Source organism: Chelonia mydas, chromosome 13 (assembly GCF_015237465.2).
Source record: "Chelonia mydas isolate rCheMyd1 chromosome 13, rCheMyd1.pri.v2, whole genome shotgun sequence".
Lineage (NCBI taxonomy): Eukaryota > Metazoa > Chordata > Testudines > Cheloniidae > Chelonia > Chelonia mydas.
The window spans coordinates 18,236,147-18,260,224 of NC_051253.2; the positions used below are offsets into that span (position 1 = coordinate 18,236,147).

The following is a 24,078-nucleotide window of genomic DNA, read 5'->3' on the forward strand; positions in this document are numbered from 1 at the left end:
AACAGAAAATGTGGCATTTGTAGAATGCTATTTGCCTTGGTTTTCACTTCCTGCAGTCTTATCTGTCTGAAGTGATGATTATAGTTAATAAATAATGACTTTTCAAAACAATTTTGAAGAGCCCAACACACAGAATAGTTACAAAGGCTGCTCCTTTTGTCATAGGCGCTGACTCCATGGCTGCTCCGGCCCCATACTAGCTCCCCCAGAACCCCAGTGCCTCCCACCCGCCAGCGGGCCCCGCAGACCAGCGCTGCATCTCCCGCCCACCACAATCAGCTGTTTCACACCGTGGAGGAGGCTGAAGGGGAAGGAGCAAAAAGGCAGTGCATTCGGGGAGGGGGCGGAACTGAGTGGGAAGAAGCGGGGCAGAGGTGGAGTGGGGGCAGGGCCTGGGGCAGAGCCAGGGTTTGAACCCCCACCTCCCAGCACTTTGGAAAGTCGATGCCTGTGCCTTTGTAGTTTAAAGTGTAGTTTTGCTTTGAAAAATGACTTTGTAAAAAGGACAGTACAGGGTTCTGTTTCTGAATGATTTCCAGATCAAGTGTGCTCATTCTACAAGATTTTTTAAAATATTTTTTATATTTTTAACAGCCAGCCATGCAAACTCAGTCTGGGATCTGAAAGCCATACTGAGTTCTTTTGTACTTGCACATCATTGCCACTAAAGTATTCTGCAATCTGAACTCTGTAGATGATGCATGAATCACAAGAATCCAATTCACTCTCCCACAGCTGTGCTACTTCTGCAGTGCTAACAGGAATAAATAGTAATATACAATTGTTTATGTTAATAAAATATTGTAAGTAGTCAGGAATTGGAATATATCCATGTCTGTTATGCTAAAATGGCACCTTCTTACATGTAGTATTTTTTGAAAAACATAATACAAGTTATTTTGGTATAATGTTTAATGAATACTGGTTAGTATTTTTCATCAAAGAGGGATTCATGAAGCAGATTTTAAAAGGTTGAGATGTTATGCTTTTTTTAATTCACTTTCCAAGTACCAAGATCATACAGAAAGCAGGAAAATAAATGGTTAAAAACCTCTTGGTTACTTACTTGATTTACAAGATCAGGAATTCCTAATGCTCTGTCAATTTCCTCCAGTCCTGTGACATCTGTGTTACTCAGCAACGTGTGCAGCTGATCTAAAAGAGCCCTTTCATCACTCTGGCCTTCCATGTTAGGAGGTGGACATAAGAAATCATCCAAAGAACTTCTAACTAATTGTCTATAAAGCAACAAGTTTAAAACTATTAATTATAAAAACATGTGGCATATATCACCTGCAGACAGCAAACAACTTTACAGAAATGGGTAAGTATTACCCATATTACAGAAGGGTAAACTAAGGCATAAAGGTTAACAGATATGGGCAATGTCCCAGTAGCAGAGCTGGAAACAAAAACTAAGGGCTTGTCTACACAAATACATAGTTCATGGCAAGGTGAGGTAGCAAGCTAGAGCAGGGTAGATTTACACCCTAGCTTGCCATGAACTGCCAATGTGGACAAGCCTGAAGTCTTTACTCCCAAGTCCACTAATGCATGCACTAAAATGGAAAAGACCTATCAAATCCAACTATTATCAGTTTATGAATCCATGATAGCAAGAGAGATGAGAAACTTTCAGAGTTAGAAAAGAACTTTCAGAGTTCATTTCTAGGAACTTATGTGGCACTGCCACATATTTTCATATTATATATATATCATGTATGTGTTTATAAAAACGTATTTAAAACAATTAACACACAGCTTAAAATTATCCTCAAAGCTGTTAAACCAGGTTATTTTAACATCGGCTGTAAGCCATATTGGTGGTGGTGTTAGTGTTCTGTTAGGCCACAGGCCCATTTTTTGATGAATCTTTTGGGTCAGCTGGTGCCCGCTGCTCATGGAACAAAGGGCTCTGCAAGCACTAAATGGGTTCAGAAAGTCATATCACAGAACAAATACTATTCCAATTTTTAAACTCTTCTTGTAGCAGTGATTAGTCATATTCAATGTATGCAGCTTTCGTCAGCCATTCTAAACCCTACCTGTTTTGTGACCCTCGAGGTCCTTGCTCCATGGAGAGCATGCTGTCAGGCCATGATCCTGGCTGGTTAGATGGTCCTGGTTGCCCGTAAGGATTACCTCCCATACCCATATTAATCTCAGTAGGCCCTATGAAGTAAAATTTATTTTTTTATTTTTTGAAAACAAAGGTAAAATTTAACATCCTGCTTTACATGGGAAATAAAAGTTTGTGATTCTACAGATTGTGTGTTATACTGGTAACTTCAATATGTTAACAGTCTAATTAGAACTAAATACTTTAAACAGCATGTGTACACATACACATACACACATACACACACACACACAATATGAAGGACTAGAGCTATTGCTCTCTACATGATAGGATTTTGATTTCTAGAATCAGTCCCAAATAGGAACAATATGAATGCAGTAACCTTATAAAATTCAAAAGTGATTTTTCAGGGTGGGTTCATTTAAATCAAAGAGATTTAAATCCCCATTTTATTCATGATTTAAATCATCAAGCAGGAAACCTTATTTTAAATAATCAATTTTAATCTCATTTTGCATTTGAATTTTTTAGTTATTTTCCTAAAGAAATGTTAACTGTCACTGGTTGTTAACCATTAAAACATGTTGATTTGCAACTAAATCTAGCCTTTACACTAAATTTGGTGCTACTTCTTGCTAACCAGGAGAATACACTATATCAAAGCACATTTATGTAAGCAATTATCTAGCTTAATTTACATTTATTCAGATTTTTAATGTTTACACTTTTATTATGGTAGAAAATGGTGAATTAGTCATTTATTTACTAAAATATTAATTTTTTACTTGTGATTTGTGTCAAGCTCTATTTGGATGAAAATTAAAGTTCAATTAAAAATGAAAAAAAAAAAACCCCAGCATTTTAAAATGGTATTTTTATTAGTTAAATAAAACTACCTTAAATATGCTTATACATGAGAAAATATGTTTGGTGTTTAAAACTGATTTATTAACCAAAGGAAGCATTGTTTGTAGCTAGTGAACTAAACTGATTGTTTATAGTTACCATGACCTTCAAGATTTTAGAACTAGTAGACCTCATCCTCTCAGACCCAGATTTTATTAATAGATTGGAAGAGGAAAAGGATAACAAGCTTTCCTGCTTTTGCAACTCACATTTGGCTTCTTAACTTTGAGCTAATATTGAACTGAACTAGTTGAATAAACTGAAATTAAGAAGATATTTTCTCTGCACCTGTAGAAGAGGCTACTGCTCTCAAAAGCTGGTTTAGCACATCAACAAATTCTGGTTCCACCACACTGTGACTTCCACCAGCTCAGTGGTTTGACTTTCTTTAAAACTTGGCAACAAACAAGTACTGCTTAATATTACTCATATAATTAGTTTAAATTTTAATAGATTTTAAAAGATTAGGCCTTAACATAGATTGTCATAATTTCAAATTTAATTTTGAATAGTTTAGATTTTATTGCAATAACCTGTATTCAATTTAAATTAAAAACTGATTACATTAAAAAACTTTTTTTATTTAAAAAACAAACCAATTTTTATCCAACCCGCTCTTCTTGCCAATGAAGTCAGGACACTATCAATCATGCACTGTAATAGTGACATGAACACGTGACATTCCAAAGACAAGTACAAAATAAGTTACTTATCAGCAACTGGTTATTTGAGTGTGTTGCTTCTGCCTTACCCATTCACCTTTCCCTCTTACCAGAAGTTCTACTCTCATCGAATTCTGGTTTTTAACAGAAAGAACTGAGACGGCTGGGGAAATCACATCACCGTTTAACATCTCCAAACACACAGTGCAGTGTGGGGGCATTTGTGCTGTCCCAACAAGCAATACTTTTCCCAAAACTCCGCAGTATTCTGCATATTTCCACTTATAAGAATTCACTAGAAATACAATTTCCAGCAAGATGTTCTAATTAAACAAGAACTGCAGAACCGTCCTCCCAAATTGAGCATCACATCCCAATGCCAAGTTGAGACAGTAGGGCTGAAAAAAGGTGCACACAAAACTTCAGGCAGTACATTTCTATGATGGAAATGTTAGAGAAATGCCACTGATCCTGCCTGAGCCCTGGTAATGTGAGCCCTCAGACCCTTGGGTACTAACCCTCGCTGAAGTATAACAAGTTTGAGGGTCCAGTCCAATTGACTTTGAGAGGTGCAATGTGGAAATGGCATTTCCTTTACACTGACCCCAAAATGCTACAAAAATCATGGAAGTTTTCTTTAATGGTTGAGTTCTATCTTAATTAAAACTTAAGGCACACTTAACATTTTGGGCATGAAGCTTAGTTTCTGTCATATGAGCATCATGTTTTAAAAAGAAAAAAAGGGCATTAATAGTCTTGTTCACATGAAACTCAGACACTACTTTTGATAAAAAATCTGGATGCAAATGCAGGGCAATTCTGCCCTGTGAGAAACAGCGATGAGAGGATCAGGTACAAAGTGGTCAAGAATCAATATGGGTCAAGTTTAAAGAAGCATCTTCAGAACACTGTAAATGATTTCTTCTTGGATCAGCTAGTTTTAGGATGACAAAAGGGCATGAGATCACCATTTAAATCCGGTCTTTCTCGTATAGGTCTTTAAGTTCTATATGAAACATGACACCCCAGAAAATAGCCATAGTAGGTCCAAGAACCTAAGTGCATGATAGTGCAGAAAATTAAAAAAAAAAAAAGCAGCTTTTTACAATTACCTTTGATAACATGAAAAGCTATCTACATACTAGTAAAACCAATTTCAGAGTGGTAGCTGTGTTAGGCTGCGTCAGCAAAAACAACGAGGAATCCTTGTGGCACCTTAGAGACTAACAAATAAATAAATGCCCAAATAAATTTGTTAGTCTCTAAGGCGCCACAAGGACTCCTTTTTTTTTTTTTTTTTTTTTTTTTATTAAAACCAATAACTATTACTAATTAAAATAGTTGTTTGTTTTAACCTAGATTTCCTAAAACTCCTGATACAGAGTCCCTACACCTGCAGCTAACTATAGAGCAGTTCCTAGAACTTTGCATTTCACAGGCGGGAATATGTAGAAGCCATCTCCAACAAGAATATAGAGCTAGATTATCAATATATGAACTCGTTTTTCCTATCACGCAAAAAAAAAAAAAAAAAAAAAAAAAAAGACCCCACCAATTGGAAATATAAGCAAACATATGGAGAAATTAATTAATTAATTTAACTAATATGGAATTCCTTAGTCTGAAATTATTCATTAAGATTAAGCAACTTTCTACAGTGTGCCTGGCACTTTCCAAGCACAAGAGGACATATGGAACTTGCCTCAAGGAATTAACTGTCTTTGGATGTAAATCCTGGCATTCAGAATAAAGATCCTTTTAATTTCAGTACCTGATCAACAAACAACTATGCATTTTATTAAATAGGTTTATACAAATGTAAAGAACTTACTCATATGAATCATTTGCTGTTGTAGCATTGGTCTTGTACCAGGTATGCTATTAGACCGGATGGGCAAACCAGGCATGGAGCCACCCACTGTAGGTCTGGGAAGGGATGGGTTATAGTCTGGTCCTGGTCTCACCATTGAACCAGAATTTGTAGGTTCCAGTCTGTTAACCTTTGAGCTTGGCAAAACCCAGTCTCCTGCTGAATGCTGATTCATAGCCATATTTCTGTTGGGTCCACCTAGAACAGTGAAGAGCATATAGAAGATTATTTCTCCTATAGAACTTATGATAAGTTTTGTTATTGGAACCATTTCTATTTTCTCCCTAATTACACTGACAACAGCCAATGAGCAGAGAACAGATTACTGAACTCCTATTAAATCTGGCCATGGCAGGCTTCATTACTTCTTACAAGTATATTAATTTAGCCAAAATTAAGAATAGTAAACTTTTTGACTGGCTGCTCTCATAAACTGATCTTGTCAACCACACATTAAAAAGACACTTCAGTATTTCAAAACAGTTTTTTTTTTTTTAAATAATTCAGCTAAAACAAAGTCCCAGTAGAACACATGACTGGATATAACTATAACCTAATAACTCCAGCTATGGGCAATAATAGTTACTTAAAAACAGTTTAATGATTTAGATGGTACATGTTAAAGATTAACATGCCTCATTCTTATATATTCACATTTTAACTAATTTCAACACATAAAATTTTACAATATTTTCAATTATAATGTGATATCTTTGTATGTAATCAACAAACCCATGTTTGATCCAAAATTTTCCTGGTTCTCAATCATTCTTGGACTCCCACCCATCATGTTTTGCTTTTGTAACATGGAGAATGCATTGACACTCCTCACTGGAGGGCTTGAACCCACAGGTATAGGGCTGTCTAAAGACATGGCTCTGTTGAAAGGAGGACGGGTAGTCTGCACAGACTGGGGACTTCTCATACCTGTTAAAGAATTAAAAGATGTTCTCAACTGTACCTCTTTAAACAAGAAATAGAATGTCCTACTGATGATTTATACAAGTTATATCTATTTTTGAGCAACTACATTACACATTTAACAAGCCATGAATAGTTATTTTTATTTAGGCATTTGTCCCTGCAGATGAGCCATGACTGAAAAATACGGTTAGCTGAACTTTCTTCAGACAAACAAGTTCTTGGACCCTAGGTGTAATATGATCAAACATTTTAAATTACTATCTAGGACTCTTTGTCTAGGTGTTCTCCTGGCATATACTGTATTACAAGTTCATGATCACTGTGCATGCCTCTTGATATATTGGTGTTGGTCTTCAGTTCTTATTTTATACATAGTATATTCTCACAAAACTTGGTGTGTGTCTGGAAAGTACTGTCCTTCCAAAGTAAGTGTACAATTCACCTTTCGTAATAATCTTAACTGCAAGCAAAGTTCTATTCTTCACCCTTAGAAAGTTACAATTCTCTCAAGCATCTTAATCCCATTGGGCTCTCCAGCCTTATTCACATTCAGGTTACACCTCTTTTGCTAACACACCCTTATCTTACTGTGTAATACCTGGAACCAACTTGCTCCACCAAAACCCATACTGGTTCCTACTCTTTGGTTTTCCCATGATATATATACCAGTTACATACACTGAAATGCATGAATTATTGCCTCAAAGCAAACAGAAAGACCCACAAGGTCCACCTCCAGTATGAAATTTGGTCATCTATGACACTCCTCAGGAGAGCTTGAAAAATGTACTAGACATCTACTAGCCATAGGAGTAAACTTACTTGCCAGGAGATATCTGTTTTAAGCTTTTGTAATGTGCTTATCACTATAGTATCTATGCACTGAGACAGATATAGAACACAGCGATAGTGGTAATGATGGCATCCCACAAGTAACATTAACCTTCCCTCCCACTTCCCCTACTGGTAGGGGTGGTCAGCCCTTTAGAAATAAAATTTGGAGTATTCATTAGATGGTGCAGGCCTGAAGGTATCTGGGTAGAGCAGTGGCAAATCAGAAGCTTGCCACTCATCCTTCAGTCTTTCCTTGGCCAGCTGCAAGCTTCTTTTAATCTGCAATTGCCCCAATTCATAACAATATATTTTCCTACTGTCTTTGATATGTGGATTTCTAGAGTGCAACATTAGAGAAGTGCAAGGAGGACCATAAGATGGTAAGTGAAGAGAAGTTAACTTTGCTCAACATTTGTAGGGAACACAAAGTTCTTGAAGCTGCTCTTTGTAATGCTAGAGTCTGGACATGCCATTGGCAGGGCCCACAATTCAGATACAAAGCTCTGTATCAATTTTTATAATTTAGTATAAATCAGATGCTGGCTGAAAAGGGATTTTCAATGTCCTCTGATATTTCATAATACTTCTTCATGCTAATTATATAAATACAATCTACCAATGGATAACTAGCCCTGCACATATGACTTATTCCTGTAGACCGATTTCCTAGCAAATCAGAAACAAAACATTCACCAAGCAAAGAAGGAGTTAAATGTACATTACATTGAAAGCAAATCACACAATAACCCCTAACTTTACAGAAAAGTGGAATTAAGTGAACTTTCTTACCCAATGGGGCATTTCCTTGAAATAATGTTTGCTTAGTTCCAAGATTACTCCCATTTGTAGACACAGCATTATTGTAAAAATCAGAACTAGTCAGATCACCCAGTATTGCATCCAAATTATCCAAGTCTCCACTCATCTAAGAGGAAAAAACAAACAATAATACTCTCACATTGTTCATCCTTTAACTTTCCATTTAGCCCCTCACAAGTCTTAACAACCCTTAACAACATATACAGTCAAACGCTTTAGTTCAGTTATGACATTTCAGGACTTAATGCTGACTTCCAAAGAATTCTTCAGACATCATTCAACTATTTAGTTAATGCATTTTGCTTTGTTGGTTTTGGAAAAGCAAAACCTCAGGGAAAAAGTAGATACACAAAAAATTCACCTGAATGCAAATATTTTTAGCATCTCAAATTTGAGAGACTTCTCTGCATTAGTCTCAAAAGTTTGAATGGTAAAGCAAAGCACTACGGGCATGACTTTAATTCATAGTCACAATTATTATAATTGTACATGCCAATACCAGTGCACCTAATTGATAATTTGTGCACACAAATCACAGTAACCACATGTACAAATTAGGCACATCTTTTGCAGGGTAATTGCATGGCTACCTTTCTTTGAAAATTTGTCCCTGAATCACACAGTTTGAACAAAATAGATCTATGTTAGTTTGCTAGATGATAACCTCACCATACAGGTGTTCCATAATTCTCAGAGATTTAAAGAGCACATGTATATATAAGCTACACAGCAGTTGGTAATTGTCTTCATATATGGTACAGAAAACTCCAATGGCAATAAAGTGTTTAGTTTGCATCGACCTTTAGTAAGCGGTCACTAAGAAATGTAAAACATTTAAGATGTTTGAATGATTATTGAAAAACCGCCCTATGAATAATCAACATTATTTATATTGCAGTAGTTTCCAAAATGTGCTAGGCACTGTACAGAAATACACAGTCCTTCCCTGAAGAGATTTACAAGGCCCCTGTGCCTACCAAGAGCACCACTGAGTTCAATAAGGAGCCAGCCCAGGCAGAGCAGTTGCAGGATCACGGCCTAATTTCAACTGCTGTTGATTATGAAAGCATCTATTCAGATATATTTAAACACAGTTGAACATTTTCAAATAGTGTTTTAAATTGTGATAAGAAGTAACATTTGAAGACAAAATGGGTCTCCGTTCAGGCACAGCGGTCTGCCTGTACGGAACATTTTAAAGAATCAGCTTTGGCTATTGTATGTACATGTAACTCAAGTTGTTTGATGGCACTTCCTCCCCAACTTCCCGAAGATTTTTTTAAGCATCTCAAGTACTGAAAAGCACAAGTCACATAATATATATTCCATTATAGACTTCCTTTACAGGATTCACTGGCATTATTCTCACGTTTACACCAATGTAATCAAGGGCAACGTCACTGGAACCACCTCTGTGTAAATCCAGTGTGAGAAACTAGCACCCCACATTTTTAAACTGAATTGCATATAGAAAATGGATCGTTTCCACTTATGTTCATTTTCTTTTACTTCCTACTGTAGCACCCACAACTAATTTATTGAGTCAGCTGGCAGCTTCATTTCCAAATGACCCATGAAAATAAATATATGCTATGTAAAAATTGCCAATTTTAAAGATTTAATTTTAAATAAAATAAACTAAATATACTTTGCCTTAATTGTTTGATAGCTCAACACTAATATTATTCAAAGATAATATAGCACATTTTGTTACAATACATACTCTTGTTCAAGTTAAATGTAGTTTGTTAACTATCATAAAACTAAACATATGTTTTTATGCTGTGGTTACACAGTACTGTCTTGGAAATAATCATACACAAAAATTGAATAGTCTCCTTTTTTGGTTGTTAACTCTAATAAGAAAAATATTGGTGAGTTCAACAACAAAACTCCTGTACAAGGTTAAATACTCTACCTCTTCAGAAGGTTCTGTTTTTATTTTAATCTCTTTTTCTTGACTTGAAGTAGGAATAGTGGAGCTACTGCATTGTCCCATTTTATTATCCAGACCATCTACCTTAGGTTTCATTTCTTTTGATAGTGGATCCTTTATATCATCCTTGTCTAGTAGGTATCTGAGTAGAGCATTGTTTTCCTTCTTCTTAGGACTCAGTTGTTCCTGTTTGATAGTTCCTTCTACACAGGGGGCTGTATTGCTGGAATCATGGTACGTATCTTTACCAGTAGCTTCAGCTGTGATCTTTGCTACTTCTGCTGGAGAATTACCATTCTGCAACAATTTATGCAAAATCCTGTGCTTTTCTTGTAGCAGGGACCCATGCACGTTTGATGAGGAAGAGACCCCTCCAGATGTAGAAGAGGAGACTCCTGAGGGACTTGTAACATTGGTAGAAGATTCTTTACAACCAGAGTCCAATGGTGAGTTTAACAATGTAGAATGCCCTCTCTCATCTGAGGAGCATGTGAGTAACTGAAGGAGCTTTTTATGACCTTTGCTTTCATTTGGTCCCCTCTGACTCTCAGACCCTTCCAGATTTCCTTCTTTACTGTCTTTGTCACTAAGGAGGTCCCTGTTGTTTGACTGGCACATAGAACTCTCCACTTGACTTTGTTCACAATACAAGCCAGAAGGACTCTTTGAGTCCGGGTTGCCCATTTTACTTTGCTGGGCTATATTCATATTTGGGGAATTATCCAATTTTGGACCCGGTGAGGAAAGCGTTGATAGAAGGGAAGTTCCAACCCCCTCGCTAATGGCTTGAAGGGCACTAAGGGAACTGCTAGAGAAGCTGTTGTTGCCAGTGTTGCTAGCAGATCCCATTGGGGAGTGCATACCTGTATCAGAGTTATTTTGTTACAGTTATTATATAACAGAAGTAATCATATCTACATTTGATTTTTTATTTGCCAGGTAACCATTACATACTGAATAAGTCTATTTAAGCATGCACATTAAGAAATGAAATACAGATAGCAGAAACAAGAAATACTGTACCACTAATTACTGTACCTTTAAATATATCCTCATAATAAAATTAGCACTAATTACTGTACCTTTAAATATATCCTCATCATAAAATTAGGTATTTACACTTACGGTATAGTAGTTCAGATGTTATAAGACCATAATATATTAAAAAGAACAAAAAATTAAGATAAAAAGGGGCAAAAGCAAACCCTAGAGAAAAGTTTATACCAAAAATAAAATACCTGCAACTGGAGAAAACTGGTGTGAACCCATTTTTGGACTTCCACGATTCCTAGGAGAAATCATTAAGTTCTGTTGGCTGGAAGTCAAGCTGGGACTACCATGTGGTGGACTACTCATAGTTAACCCATAATTGCTGTTCTGATAAGGAGAGGACTGCATTCCTGGTCCAGAGTTAATGGTTCCAATATTACCAGGACCTATGTATCTAATGCCGCTCATCTGTCCCATCGCACTGGGATCTCCCATGCCATAGTTCCTGTTCTGCATTGGCATGCTTTGACCTGGTGACATGTTCATAATAGCACCAACAGAATTTGTGCTTCCAGCTGTAGATGCTCTGATGTTTTGTCCCACTGGATTGGGATTTTGTCGGTATCCATTCTGTTCTCTGCAAATTCAGCATCCCGCCACCCCACCCCACAGAAAAATATTTAAAAATTTATAGGAATCAAGTTCCACATAAAGAGAATTGATAACATTATCAAATAATCACTGAAAAAAATTAGCAAGATATGTATAAGCTCCATCCACAAAGGTCACACTAAACTTGAGTCATCGAGTGGCAATACTGCTCATTCATTCACATAGTATAAAGGAGTAAAGGTCATTTAATTTATGGGGGAACTCAATCTTATCCCATTAAAGCATTTTATATCTCTGGCCGTTATTTAGATTTATGCATTTATCATTTTGAACATCACCCTTCTTGTATCACTTTCTTCCCCGAGTCAATGAATGACACCACTCCACTCGTCACAGAAGAAACAGTTTAGTATTGCCATCAACAATCTCAACTGCTCATTGACCAGAAGCTGGGAGCACTTCTCCAGTGACAGGCACAGACTACTTCCAAAGTGCCTTTCAATTAGTCTTGCAATCAACAGGACAAGTCACAGGAAGTGGCCAAACTGTGGCTCGTTAGCCATACGTAGCTCTTTTACAGTTAAAGTGAAGATTATTGTATGCAGCTTGGAAGTTCAATAAGTTTGGCAACTCCTGTTATATAGCATCAAATATCAATACAAATGTGTGTTTTAAAAAGCTACAATATTTAAATCTGCCAGATGAACATTGTTAATTTCACCTTTGAAGGAAGTGGGTGGAGACAAATCCATGACGGTCATTAGTTACTGAACTTCGTATCAGTTTACTCTTTGTTTGTGCTGTCACTATAGTACCATCTGCTAAGGAGAACCGATACAGTGGAGTTTCAGCATGGCCTTGTATATAAGCTGTGAGGAAAAACACAATTGCACAGCGGTAATCCGCTTGTATTTCAGATCCCAAAGAGCAAGTAATTTATGTAAACTTTACTATAATTGTTGAACAAAATACTCAACAGATTAATATGCTGAAAGACAACATTAAAAGCAGACATAAAACAGACATGGGTATTCAAAGACTTGGAACATACTGCTACAGTTCCCAAAGACTAAAGCGGGGGAGGCGGAGAGACAGCAAATCAAAATATAGACTCTCAGAAGTTTAGGACTGGAAGGGGGACCTCAACAGGTCATCTAGTGTGGTCCCATGCACTCAAGGCAGGACTAAGTATTATCTAGACCATACCTGACAGGTGTTTGTCCAACCTCCTCTTTAAAATCTCCAATGATGGGGATTCCAAAACATCCCTAGGCAATTTCTTCCAGTGCTTAACTACCCTGACAGTTAGGAAGTTTTTCCTAATGTCCAACCTAAACGTCTCTTGCTGCAATTTACGCCCATTGTTTCTTGTCCTATCCTCAGAGATTAATGATAATTTTTTACCCTCCTCCTCGTAACCACCTTTTATTTACCTGAAAAATCCCCCCCCCCCAGTCTTCTCTTCTCCAAACTAATTGAACCCAATAGTTTCAATCTTTCCTTGCAGGTCATGTTTTCTAGACATTACTAATTTTTGTTGCTCTCCTCTGGACCTTCTGCAGTTTGTCACATCTTTCCTGAAATGCGGTGCCCAGAATGGGACACAATACTTCAGTTGAGATCTTGTCAGCCAGGAGTAGAGTGGAAGCATTACTTCATGTATCTTGCTTACAACTTCCCTGCTACTACATCCCAGAATGATGTTCACTTTTTTTTTTTGCAATACAGTGGTACACTGTTGACTCATTTAGCTTGTGATCCACATAACCCCCAGATCCCTTTCTGCAGTATTCCTTCCGAAGCAGTCATTTATCATTTTGATGTGTGCAATTGATTTTTCCTTCCTAAACTGAGTACTTTGCATTTGTCCTTATTGAATTTCATCCTATTTACTTTAGACCATTTCTCCAGTTTGTCCAGATCATTTTGAATTTTAATTCTATCCTCAAAAGCACTTGCAACTCCTCCCAGCTTGGTATTATCCACAACTTTGTAAGGGCTTGGCTACACTTGAGAGTTACAGCGCAATAAAGGAGCCCCGGGCGCACTAGCTCACTACCCATCCACACTGGCAAGGCACGTAGAGTGCTCTGACTCCATGGCTACAGCGCTGCTGGTACTCCACCTCGGTGAGTGGAATAACGTTTGCTGCCCCCTGCTGGAGCACCGCAGCGCCAGTGTGAACGAGGTGTTGCATTACTGCGCTCTGATCAGCCTCCAGAAACATCCCGTAATCTCCTTAAGTCAAGTGGCCACTCTTGTCATTGTTTTTGAATCGCTGCAGGAATGCGGATATGGCCTTTCAAAGCTCCGTTTCTGACAGCTGGCTGCTTATCTGCTCTGAGACAAAGCAAGCTATTAGTGTGGAATCCTGTGTGTGTGGGAGGGGGGGAGGAAGGAAGGGTCTGTAATGTCTGATCTTACAAAACAGCATGCTGACATGCTCTCAGCCCCCCCCCCCAAACCCACTCTCTCTCCCCCCACATACACACAACACACTCCCTGTCACACTCCACCCCACCCCCCATTTGAAAAGCATGTTGCAGTCACTTGCATGCTGGGATAGCTGCCCACAATGCACCACTCCCAATGCCGCTGCAAGTGCCGCAAATGTGGCCACTCCAGCGCGCTTGAAGCTGTCAGTGTGGACAGACTGTAGCACTTTCCCTATTGTGCTCTCCGAAGGCTGGTTTAACTCAAAGCGCTCTACATCTGCAAGTGTAGTCATGCCCTTAATGTACTCTCTATGCCATTATCTAAGTCACTGATGAAAATATTGAACAGAACTGGACTCAGGACCGTCTCTGAGGGATCCCACTCAATATGCACTTTCAGCTTTACTGTGAACCACTGATAAACTACTCTCTGGGAATGGTTTTCCAACCTTCCTTATAGTAGCTCCATTTAGGCTATATTTCCCTGGTTGGTTATGAGAAGATCATGTGAGACAATATCAAAAGCCTTACTCAAGTCAAGGTATACCACATCTACTGCTTCCCCTATCCACAAGGCTTGTTACCCTGACAAACAAAGCTATTAGGTTGGTTTGACATAATTTGTTCTTGACAAATCCATACTGACTGTTACTTATTACCTTATCTTCTAGGTGTTTCCAAATTTATTGCTTATTGCTCCATTATCTTTCTGGGTACTGAAGTTAAACTGACTGGTGTGTAATTCCCCAGATTATCCTTATTTCCCTTTTTATAGATCGGCACTATATTTGCCCTCTTTCAATCCTCTGGAATCTCTCCTGTCTTCCATGAGTTTTCAAAGACAATCACTAATGGCTCAGATATCTCCTCAGTCGGCGATTTGAATAAAGTTTTTGCTACAGTTTTTTGTGCTGACTGCACAGAACTGTCAGAACTCTAAAGCTGCTGATGCATTTATCAATAGTTTGCTTTGATTCCAAGAAAGAGGTTTAGACATTTCAATCTTCAAATCACCTTCAAATGTGATGCAATAATTAGTATCTATCAGAGATAGTACACATTTTTCCAATAAAACAACTTTCATCGAAAAATTCAAATGTTTCGTGGGAACTTACTGATTTAATAGAAATTTTCAATAGGAAATTATCTAAACAGTTCATTTTAATGAGGTTGAAACATCTGATTTTGACTGTTTTATAGTAAATTATAATGTAATATATAAATCAAAACAAAATGTTTCTAATAAGATCATCTCATGAAAAATTCCAAGATTTTGATGTTTTGTCCCAAATTTGGTCTCAGAATTTCCTGAAGGGTGGAAATTCCATTTTTTTCAGCCAACTCTAGTATTTAGCTATTTAAAATTGCTTGTGTCTCTGAGAATTCCCCAGACAAAGTTGAGTAAACATATAATTAATTCTCTTCGCCCCATTAAAGTTAAAATTTTCAAAAGGAGAGACTCCCTTTTGCAGTGACAAGTTGTATTGGCAGTTGAACTGAGAGTCCAAATCCAAGTACTTGGGCTTCATATATCTCACTATAGGTACAGTTTACAGCTACAGAAAAGGAGACTGGGCACCAACCTACTGAAACAAACTCCTAAATTTTTATTCTATAAACACACATGTTTTATGCATGTTTACATCTTTGCTTTGTTCACATAAATAGATTTTTATTCTCTCTATAGAATTAAACTTGCTGTGTGTCATACACAATACAGTCACTCTAAAAACTGTTGTGGAAACTCAGTCCCTTCATAGTCTGCATCACAGAGATCCTAGCTCTCAGTGCTTAGAACTGGGCATTAGGCTAGGACTCAAGAGACTTGGGTTCTATTCCCAACTCTGTCATTGTCCTGCTGTGTGGCTTTGGGCAAGTCACTTTACACCTCTGTGCATCAGTTTCCTATCTGTGGATGTGGATACTGATATTTAATTCCTTTGTAATATGCTGTACAACACTGTGAACTCTATAATCAAAGTAGGAACTAGGTATTTTTATTATTAAACAGATTATTTGGCATGGAGGGGGAAAGGTTTAAATGTGATCTTTCATCTGTAGCTCTCATATGAATGGGACAAAGGTAATTAGTGACCAAAAGACATTACCAACTAAGGGCTATTCATAGAACTAGATAAAATGACTTGATGTCATAGACACAAAGTATGTGTGGTAATATCTTTTACCGGACCAAGTTCTCTTGATGAGAGACAAATTTTCAAACTTACACAGAGCTCTTCTTCAGGTCACAGTCTATTTCATAATAGGCACATCGCCCTTCTTGACGAAAGCTAACAAATGAACTACTGTACGCTTTTTTTTTTTTTGCTAAAAGTGGACCCCTCCAATCTACGTACAGCCATACTAGCAGCTCATTAAAGAAGCATGGCTTAATACGCTGCTTTCCAGCTGTACCTGTCTTGTGGACAAACAGATAAGTCCAATCTACAGGAATGTCTGTCATATATTTCACAAAAACTGTCATAAACACCAATGGACATACTTGAACAACAAAGCAGCTGCTACACCAGACATTCCTTACTAGAGATCTCATCATCCTTCAGTTTATAAATATAGAAAGAGCGTTTTCCACTGGTTCAAGACATGGAAAAGCATGTACAATCGCAGAGTTTAGTGGTTTTCTCTCTCTCTCCCATACACACACACACACACACACAAAATTGCAACTAGCAAGAGACACAGTATACTGAACGCTGCAATCTGAGCTACCTTCTTGATAGTGGCGTTTGTTTGACCAGGACTGTCCATCATTATGGCATAAAAACCTCTGAATACACCGACGGATTGTATCTTCAAAGCCAGGTCTCATAGAAGACCGTAATGAGTTTGTATCTATGTTTACGAGTTTACCTGTTACAGGAAAGAAAAACTTAAGATAGTCATAGAGTCCCTATCATTTAAAATGTAATCCTAATATTCAAAATACAGAACAGTATTTCAGAAGTCACCAAATAAAGTCTATATTATGTTTTTATAATGTACCCATCACTGTAGCATCTAAGCACTGAAGTAGTTTTCTAAGCATCTATCTAAACTTTTTACTTACACAAAGCCTCCCATGCAAAGATCTCAAAGTGCTTTATCAACATAAATTCTGAACTCCCCAGTGAGCTAAGTTATTACCATATCATTTTTACATATAAAGAAATCGAGGCACCCAGAGGTTAATGCCAAAATTCTCAAAAGCATATAACAATTTTGGGTTTCCCTGGTTTTAGGCAACCGAAAGGAGACGCCGAGGGCATGGTTTGCACAGATTATAACGAACTACACCTGAAATCAATAGTTGCTGCAGGTGATTGGCATCTGAAAGAAAAAACAACTGCCCAAAAACGTGTTTAAATATTTAAACACAGCAGACTATAAAGGTTTCATGATGTACAGAAGGAAAGGAGAAATTATCTCAATGAATCTTCATTAACTTGATATATGATTAGAAGTATTTCTAAAGTGTTTATCAGAGGAAGATGTAATGTAAATAATTTGAAATATTACCTAGTTAAAGGAAGAGAGGCAACAGTATAAGTAGTACTAGTTATTGCAAGTATTAAAACTTATTTGCAACAATTTACTTTATACAAAACAAAATAAAAACAACAGCAAAGAAGAGCCATCCATTACCTTCACCTCAAGTATATTTCTCACCTGAAAGGTCATGTCTCGTAATAAAGCTTTCTGGGTTTACTGGAAATACCCTTTCCACTGTAGTGATACGACGTGCCACACAAATCATACAGGACTGCAAATCTGCAATGAAAGAGTTATTTTCCTCTGTGTCCTATTTATTCTATTATTACATTTCTTATAAAGGAGCAGGACTCTTGCAATATTAAGATAAAGGCATAATATGGGGGACAAGATTTGAGGATTTTGCATTTAACTCCTAAATTATTCAAAATATGAATTCTGAAACCCCAGGCTTCATACTATAGTTATTTACTACTTAACGTATATTAAGAGGATTTTCCTGTAGAAAAATTACCTTCCCCTTCTTCCATCATAGCTCTTGGCTGAGATAAAGCAAAACACTGCATGGTTTCATATCTCTGACGTGAATCCTGGTTGCCACCCACATCATCCAAAAGATCATGAGATGTTTTTACCATCATGCGGCAATTAAACGTATGGCTCTTCTGTCTAGGTGTTTCATTGGTCCAAGCAACTCCATTAACTAAAAGAAAATAATCATAAAAGTTCACAAAGATTTTAAAATAAAATTAATTCTTAACTGCCTGATTTCTGAAGTATGCAGTGTTGTTGTATGTGTCCATCCCAGGATATTAGAGAGAGAAAGTGAGTGAGGTAAGACATTATCTCACCCACCCGGTCTCTTATTTTTGAAGCTCAGATACCATAACATTTTTAAAAGATTTGTTAAAGGCCATCATATTGATATTTTGGGGATAGTGTTCTTCACTGCCAGTTGAAAGAACAACATCCCCTCTAAGGTATGTTCAGCCTCAGTCAAAAGGGAGTGGAAAAGTCATTCCGTTGTCAAAAAAAAAAAAAAAAGAGCAAGTAGTTCCCATACTGATCCTCTTGAAATCATAAACATTTGTTAAGATTTGTTCACTGACTTCAAACCTCAGCTGTCTAGCAACACAGTTATAAGATATTAATTGAAACCATTCTATCAGCTTTTTGCTTAAAACTACAGTATTTACACAATTCAGGAAGGCAGCTTCCGCTTGAAATGCAAAAGGTCTAAAGAACCTAATCATTCTGCTTCAAAATGGGGAGACACACTTCAAAGCTGAATTGTTAACAGATTCCCAGAACTTCATCAGGATGTGGAGAGAATTTGTGTAACATTATTTTAGGGCTTATCTTCACGAGGAATTCTGGAATAGCTATTCCTGATTAGAGTATCTTATTCTGAAGTAGTTTACTTGAAATGTGTTAAGCAATTTCAGAATAAATCACTCTTATTCCAGAATAAGCATGTCCACCCCCAGAGTTATTCAGGAGTAGTTTATCCATGTTAAAGTCACACTTCACTTTATTCTTGATAAATTTTCATGTATAATTAAAGCTATCTTTTAGTCCTGGGTATTTTTAGTAAAAGTCATGGATACGTCACGGACAGTAAACAAAAATTCAGGACCTGTGACCTATCCATGACTTGTACTATATACCCCTGACTAAATCTTGGGTGCTCTGGGGCAGGGGGCGGCCCAGGACCACAGCTGGTGTGGGGCGGGGGGAGGCAGGGTGAGGGCGGTGTCTCAAGACTGACCCAGTAGTGGCCTGTGCAGCTATCCCTGGGGTCAGCAATTCTGGCTGCTGCAGAAGTCACAGAGGTCCTGGAAAGACACGGAATCAGTCACTTCCATGACAGACTCAAGGCCTTATGTATAATCAATCCCTTAGAAACAGACAAGCCAACCTCAAATGTCCATCCCTCTTTCACTTTATCAGAGCATAGAAACATGCAACTCCATAAACCTAGGTATTTGTTTGCTACAACCACAGACCATGAATATCTGCACCTAAGTTCTGTTAGTTTACATAATTTCTAGTTTGAAAGTAACATTTTAAATACTTAGATCAAGAGGATATAGATTTAAATGGGAGTCCTGGTGATGGAATTTTGTTTTCATTCTTCTGCTCATCTGCTAACAGCAAAGAATGCATAATCAATTTCACAATATTCCTATTAATTTAATGTTAAAAGTTAATATAAGAGTCTTATCCTAAAACTCAAGACAAGTTGCACCATAAGAAAAAGATTTGTTTTGCAAGGTTATTAACTTTGGAGTTTTTTAGTTGTTTTTTTTTTTTAAAGAAGTCTGAGAACCTAAGTGAAGACCCTATTACCTGCAGATTTAGGTAAGTTTTTAAGGAAGTCCTTCCGGTCCTCTTCATGCAAGATGCTGTAGACACTTTTATTAACCAAATCCTCTTGTTTATACTGCAGATATTGTGTGACATTTTCTGATACAAATACAATGTTCCCATCTCGATTTACTACAAACAGGAAACCATCCAATGCCTAAAAATACATTGCAACGACACATTATAAACACACACACAAAATTCCAGACCTGCTAAAACAGTTCATTTTAAAAAGTAAGTGGGAGATAAAAGTGTTGCAGTTTAGGAGAAGAATCATTTAACTTTTCTGGTAGAAGAACTAAGGTTTCAAGATTTCCCTAAAAGAAAACTTTCATAGTAAGGAAAGTTTCAAGTATCAGAAACCTGCTGTTCATTTGTTCTTCCAATATTGATCTTAACATGGTGATAATCAAACATTTGGTTTTTAACTCTTTTAGCCTGGAAACATGGCGCTGAATCTCTGACGTCTCAATAACTTCTATAACAATACAATGAAGTCAAAGTTAGGATTGTAAATTCGCCACAAGACCTTTAAGAAGTAGAAGTGGAGTGTGAGGGAAATAGCCTTCTTAAGAATATATTTTCAATAGCAATGAAGGACAAAAAAAAAAAAAAAAAAAAAAGAGAAAGATTATCCACTTTTTGAAAACCAATGTACTCATTCCCAAATCAGAAACAGCATTAGAATATCTAAGACAATTAGGTTTGAAAGTACTTCAAAAACTGACTCAAAACAGCAGCCTACAACATACTGAACTACTTTGTGTACTAAGCAATAGGACTGATTTCCTGGTTGTTAAAACTCCTAATAAATGTTACCTAAAGTGATTCTTATGTAATTTGGAGTCTCAACACATGAGGGCAGCAGCACAACTGATTTACTGCATACAGCAGTGGTCATCAAATGGTTGATTATGACTGACTGGTCGGTGGCTGCTGCTAAGGCAGACTCCCTGCCTACCCTGGCCCCACACTGCTCCTGGAAGCGACCAGCACAACTCTGTGGCCCTGGGGATGCAGGGGTCTCCCTCCACGCGCTGCTCCCGCCTGCAAGCACTGCTCCCGCAGCTCCCATTGGCCTGAAGAGATGCGGGGACAGTGCTTGCAGAGAGGGGCAGCACGCAGAGCCATGTGCCCCCAGACCCCCGCACCTCCCAGGAGCATGTTGGCCCCTCCAGGAACGGTGTGGGGCTGGCGCAGGCAGGGAGCCTGCCTTAGCCTTGCTGCGCCCACCACCTACTGGGAGCCGCCAGAGTTAAGTGCTACCTGGTGGGAGGCCGCACCCCAATCAGTCCCCTTCCCTGAACCCCCTCCTGGAGTCAGCACCCCATACCCCCTCCTACATCCCAAGCCCCAGCCCTGAGTCCCTTCCCGGAGCCAGTATCCCATACCCCCTTCTGCACCCCAAACCCTCTCCTGCACCCCAAGCCCCAGCCCTGACTCCCTTTCAGAGCCAGCACCCTGTACCCCCTCCTGCACCCCAACGCCCTGCCCGATCTCTGACTCCCCTCCCAGAGCCTGCACCCTGCACCCCATCACTCTGCGCCAGCCCGGAGCACCCAAACTCCCTCCTAGAGCTTGTACCCGTTGCCCCCTCCTGTACTCCAATCCCCTGCCCCAGGCTCAGCCCAGAGCCCCCACCCCTCCCAAACCTCTGCCCCAGCCCAGAGAAAGTGAGTGAGGGTGGAGGAGAGCAAGTGATGGAAGGGGTGGGGATGGTGTGTGGAGTGGGTGGGGCTTTGGGAAAGGGGCAGGGCCTCAGGGAAGGGGCGAGGTAGATGGTGGGTTGCCCTTAGATTCAAAAAGTGATCTTGGGCTTAAAAAGGTGGGAGACCACTGGAATACTGGAACTGATCTTAAGAAGCACCATGCTGCACCTGTAATTTCCTCTTAAGACAATGGGAATTCAGGTCCTCATTGCTTCCCAGAATCAGACCCCCGGTCTTACAGACCATCATAAAGTCATGAAAGTGGCCCAAAGTCCTTCATGGCTATTTCCTGAGGTAAAGAGGGGAAAAAATCTTGAAAGCGGAGTCTAGTTAATGTAATCTTATTAGCCATTTATTGGGACTACTACTACAAAAAAAAACAAAACAGCATGCTAAGGCACACCCAAATGACATCTGATTTTGAATCCTTCTAGACTGCTTCAGCAGAGTTGAGAAAACAATGATGGATTTTCTTTTTTGTCCTTTTATAAGAATTTTCTCCATTGCCCTTGCATGCTAGTTTTTGTTGTAAGACTGCTGTCATTTCTCAGTGTTGTAATCCTGTCACATAACCTATTGCTTAAGAATATGCAATATCAAATCCCATTTGGTTTTACAAGGGCATCATTTACACTTGCCTGTAGTAAAAGAGGTCCCAATGAATCCTTATCAATGACCCCTTGACCTGTAGAAGATACGTCAGCCTTCTGTACATCATCATCACTGGATGCTGTTTTTCCTAAAATGAAGAAGACAAGTTTTCAAAAAGGCACCATTTTGTGCTTGGAAGCCTAGAAATATATTTTTGAAGTTATGTGCTGCATTCCAGGAAGCCTGAGAATAAGCAATGAAGCTGTAATTATAGTATTCCATTTAACGTTACAATTATATGCACAGAGGGAGCACACTTTTTTTTTTTTTTTTTTTTTAAATATGGCAGAACTTCAGGGCAGGGATTGTGTCTTCCTGTGTGTTTTGAAAGCACCTAGCAAATTTTGGATTCTGCCATACCACCACCACAAACAGTTTCCATGACAAAACTTCTTCCACTGGGAAGATGATTGCTTTATGAAATGACTGTCCTTTGGTCACTTTTGGCTGGCCAGCACAAACTTTTCAATAAAAGGAAAAGCTTCCTAATTCTTCTCTTCTTCCTGTACAACCGTGTGGAAGATAAACATTTTAAATCATGTTAAGACTTAATTTGGGCTTTAGTCTAGAAAGCAATCCAATTTAACATGCAGAATGTACAGTTTGCTCATTTAATTGTGTTCTTGGATCCAAATCAAAATACAAGACTGGAAACAAATTCTCACTTGGCCTTCTGCACATTATTTAATATCTGATACCAATAATTAAAACACCTTTTCAGTATTTTTACCTAAAATATACACTGAATAAAAAGTAAATGTTTGTTACAAGGAAAAAAAAATAAAAATAAAACCATGCAGTAAAGGAATGGAAAACAAGCAGTAATCCCTATTACTGTGGCACCTGCTGGCTGTTTAAGCAGACCACAACAGGAGTTTAATGTACCAAAGGAAGGATTATCAACCAGTGAAGTGCACAATGAAGTGACAATAATGCCACCAGGAAAGTACTTCTAAAATAGCAATTAAGGGCTACTTTAAAAAATAGAAACACGTTCCAACATGGCAGACAAAGCAGAATTTGGAAGTTTACCATTCCAGGTAAAGTGTGTGATATATTCCAGCAGGCTTCTAACATAATTTACTACTGAGTGGAAATTCACTGAACTGGCATATACCTGATGTGTAATCTATTCTAATTTTTCTGAAGTCACTTCTACCGGCACATGCCTCACAATTACCAGAGGTTTAGGGGAAAACAGCAAATTTAACAATTATATTTGTCTGATTTGTTTAAAAAACTACTATTGTTACAAGTAAAACCTAAAAACCATACTATAATTAAAATATTAGCAAAACAGATGTTCCTCTATATTTTCCCCAGTTTATTCTGCACTTGATTACATTCTGTGTACAGTTAATGGCACTTTTTAATTGGTTACATGGCCAGCTAGTTGCAGTCTGACTGTATTGGACCCCACTTATTTTCCCTTGCTAGAAAGGCTCTTAAACATCAAAACAGGAGCAGAAAAGACAGAAAAAAGACAGAAAAAATTTAAAAATAATTTAAAAATTCAGGACATAACACTGAAAGGATGCTCTATAAGAAACTGGGCTTCTTTTATAAATTAGTTTCAAACAATCTACGGTGGCAGGGAACCTTTAATTGATAGGTAGTAGATGGACTTTTTTACTCCAGTGGGCAACTAGTCCATCTGTGTTTTGACGAACAACTGCTTTATGACCTATTTTAAGCTTTTATTCCTTGTTTAAGTAGTTTAAAAAAGCTAATAAGAAATGGTGTACTTTGAATGCCCTAGTACTTTAGGCCCTGATTCAGGGAAGCTTCCCAATT

General features: G+C 38.1%; 1 protein-coding gene across 13 annotated transcripts in view; it reads right to left on the reverse strand.

The window, feature by feature from the left end:
• NCOA3 (nuclear receptor coactivator 3) overlaps positions 1–24,078 on the reverse strand; it is a 166,089-nt gene that overhangs the window by 12,089 nt on the left and 129,922 nt on the right. For 12 of the 13 annotated variants that reach the window (XM_037916010.2, XM_043526683.1, XM_043526684.1 and 9 more), the window contains 13 exons: positions 22,272–22,372; positions 19,907–20,081; positions 18,072–18,260; positions 17,735–17,836; positions 16,799–16,939; positions 12,355–12,502; positions 11,270–11,658; positions 10,014–10,894; positions 8,066–8,201; positions 6,251–6,445; positions 5,480–5,716; positions 2,046–2,172; positions 1,067–1,238 (listed from right to left, as the gene is read on the reverse strand). In XM_037916010.2, the coding sequence (XP_037771938.1) occupies positions 1,067–1,238; positions 2,046–2,172; positions 5,480–5,716; positions 6,251–6,445; positions 8,066–8,201; positions 10,014–10,894; positions 11,270–11,658; positions 12,355–12,502; positions 16,799–16,939; positions 17,735–17,836; positions 18,072–18,260; positions 19,907–20,081; positions 22,272–22,372 (2,993 nt within the window). Of the gene's footprint in view, positions 1–1,066; positions 1,239–2,045; positions 2,173–5,479; positions 5,717–6,250; positions 6,446–8,065; positions 8,202–10,013; positions 10,895–11,269; positions 11,659–12,354; positions 12,503–16,798; positions 16,940–17,734; positions 17,837–18,071; positions 18,261–19,325; positions 19,369–19,906; positions 20,082–22,271; positions 22,373–24,078 lie in introns of those variants that run through there. The other variant, XM_037916011.2, reaches the window with a different exon arrangement.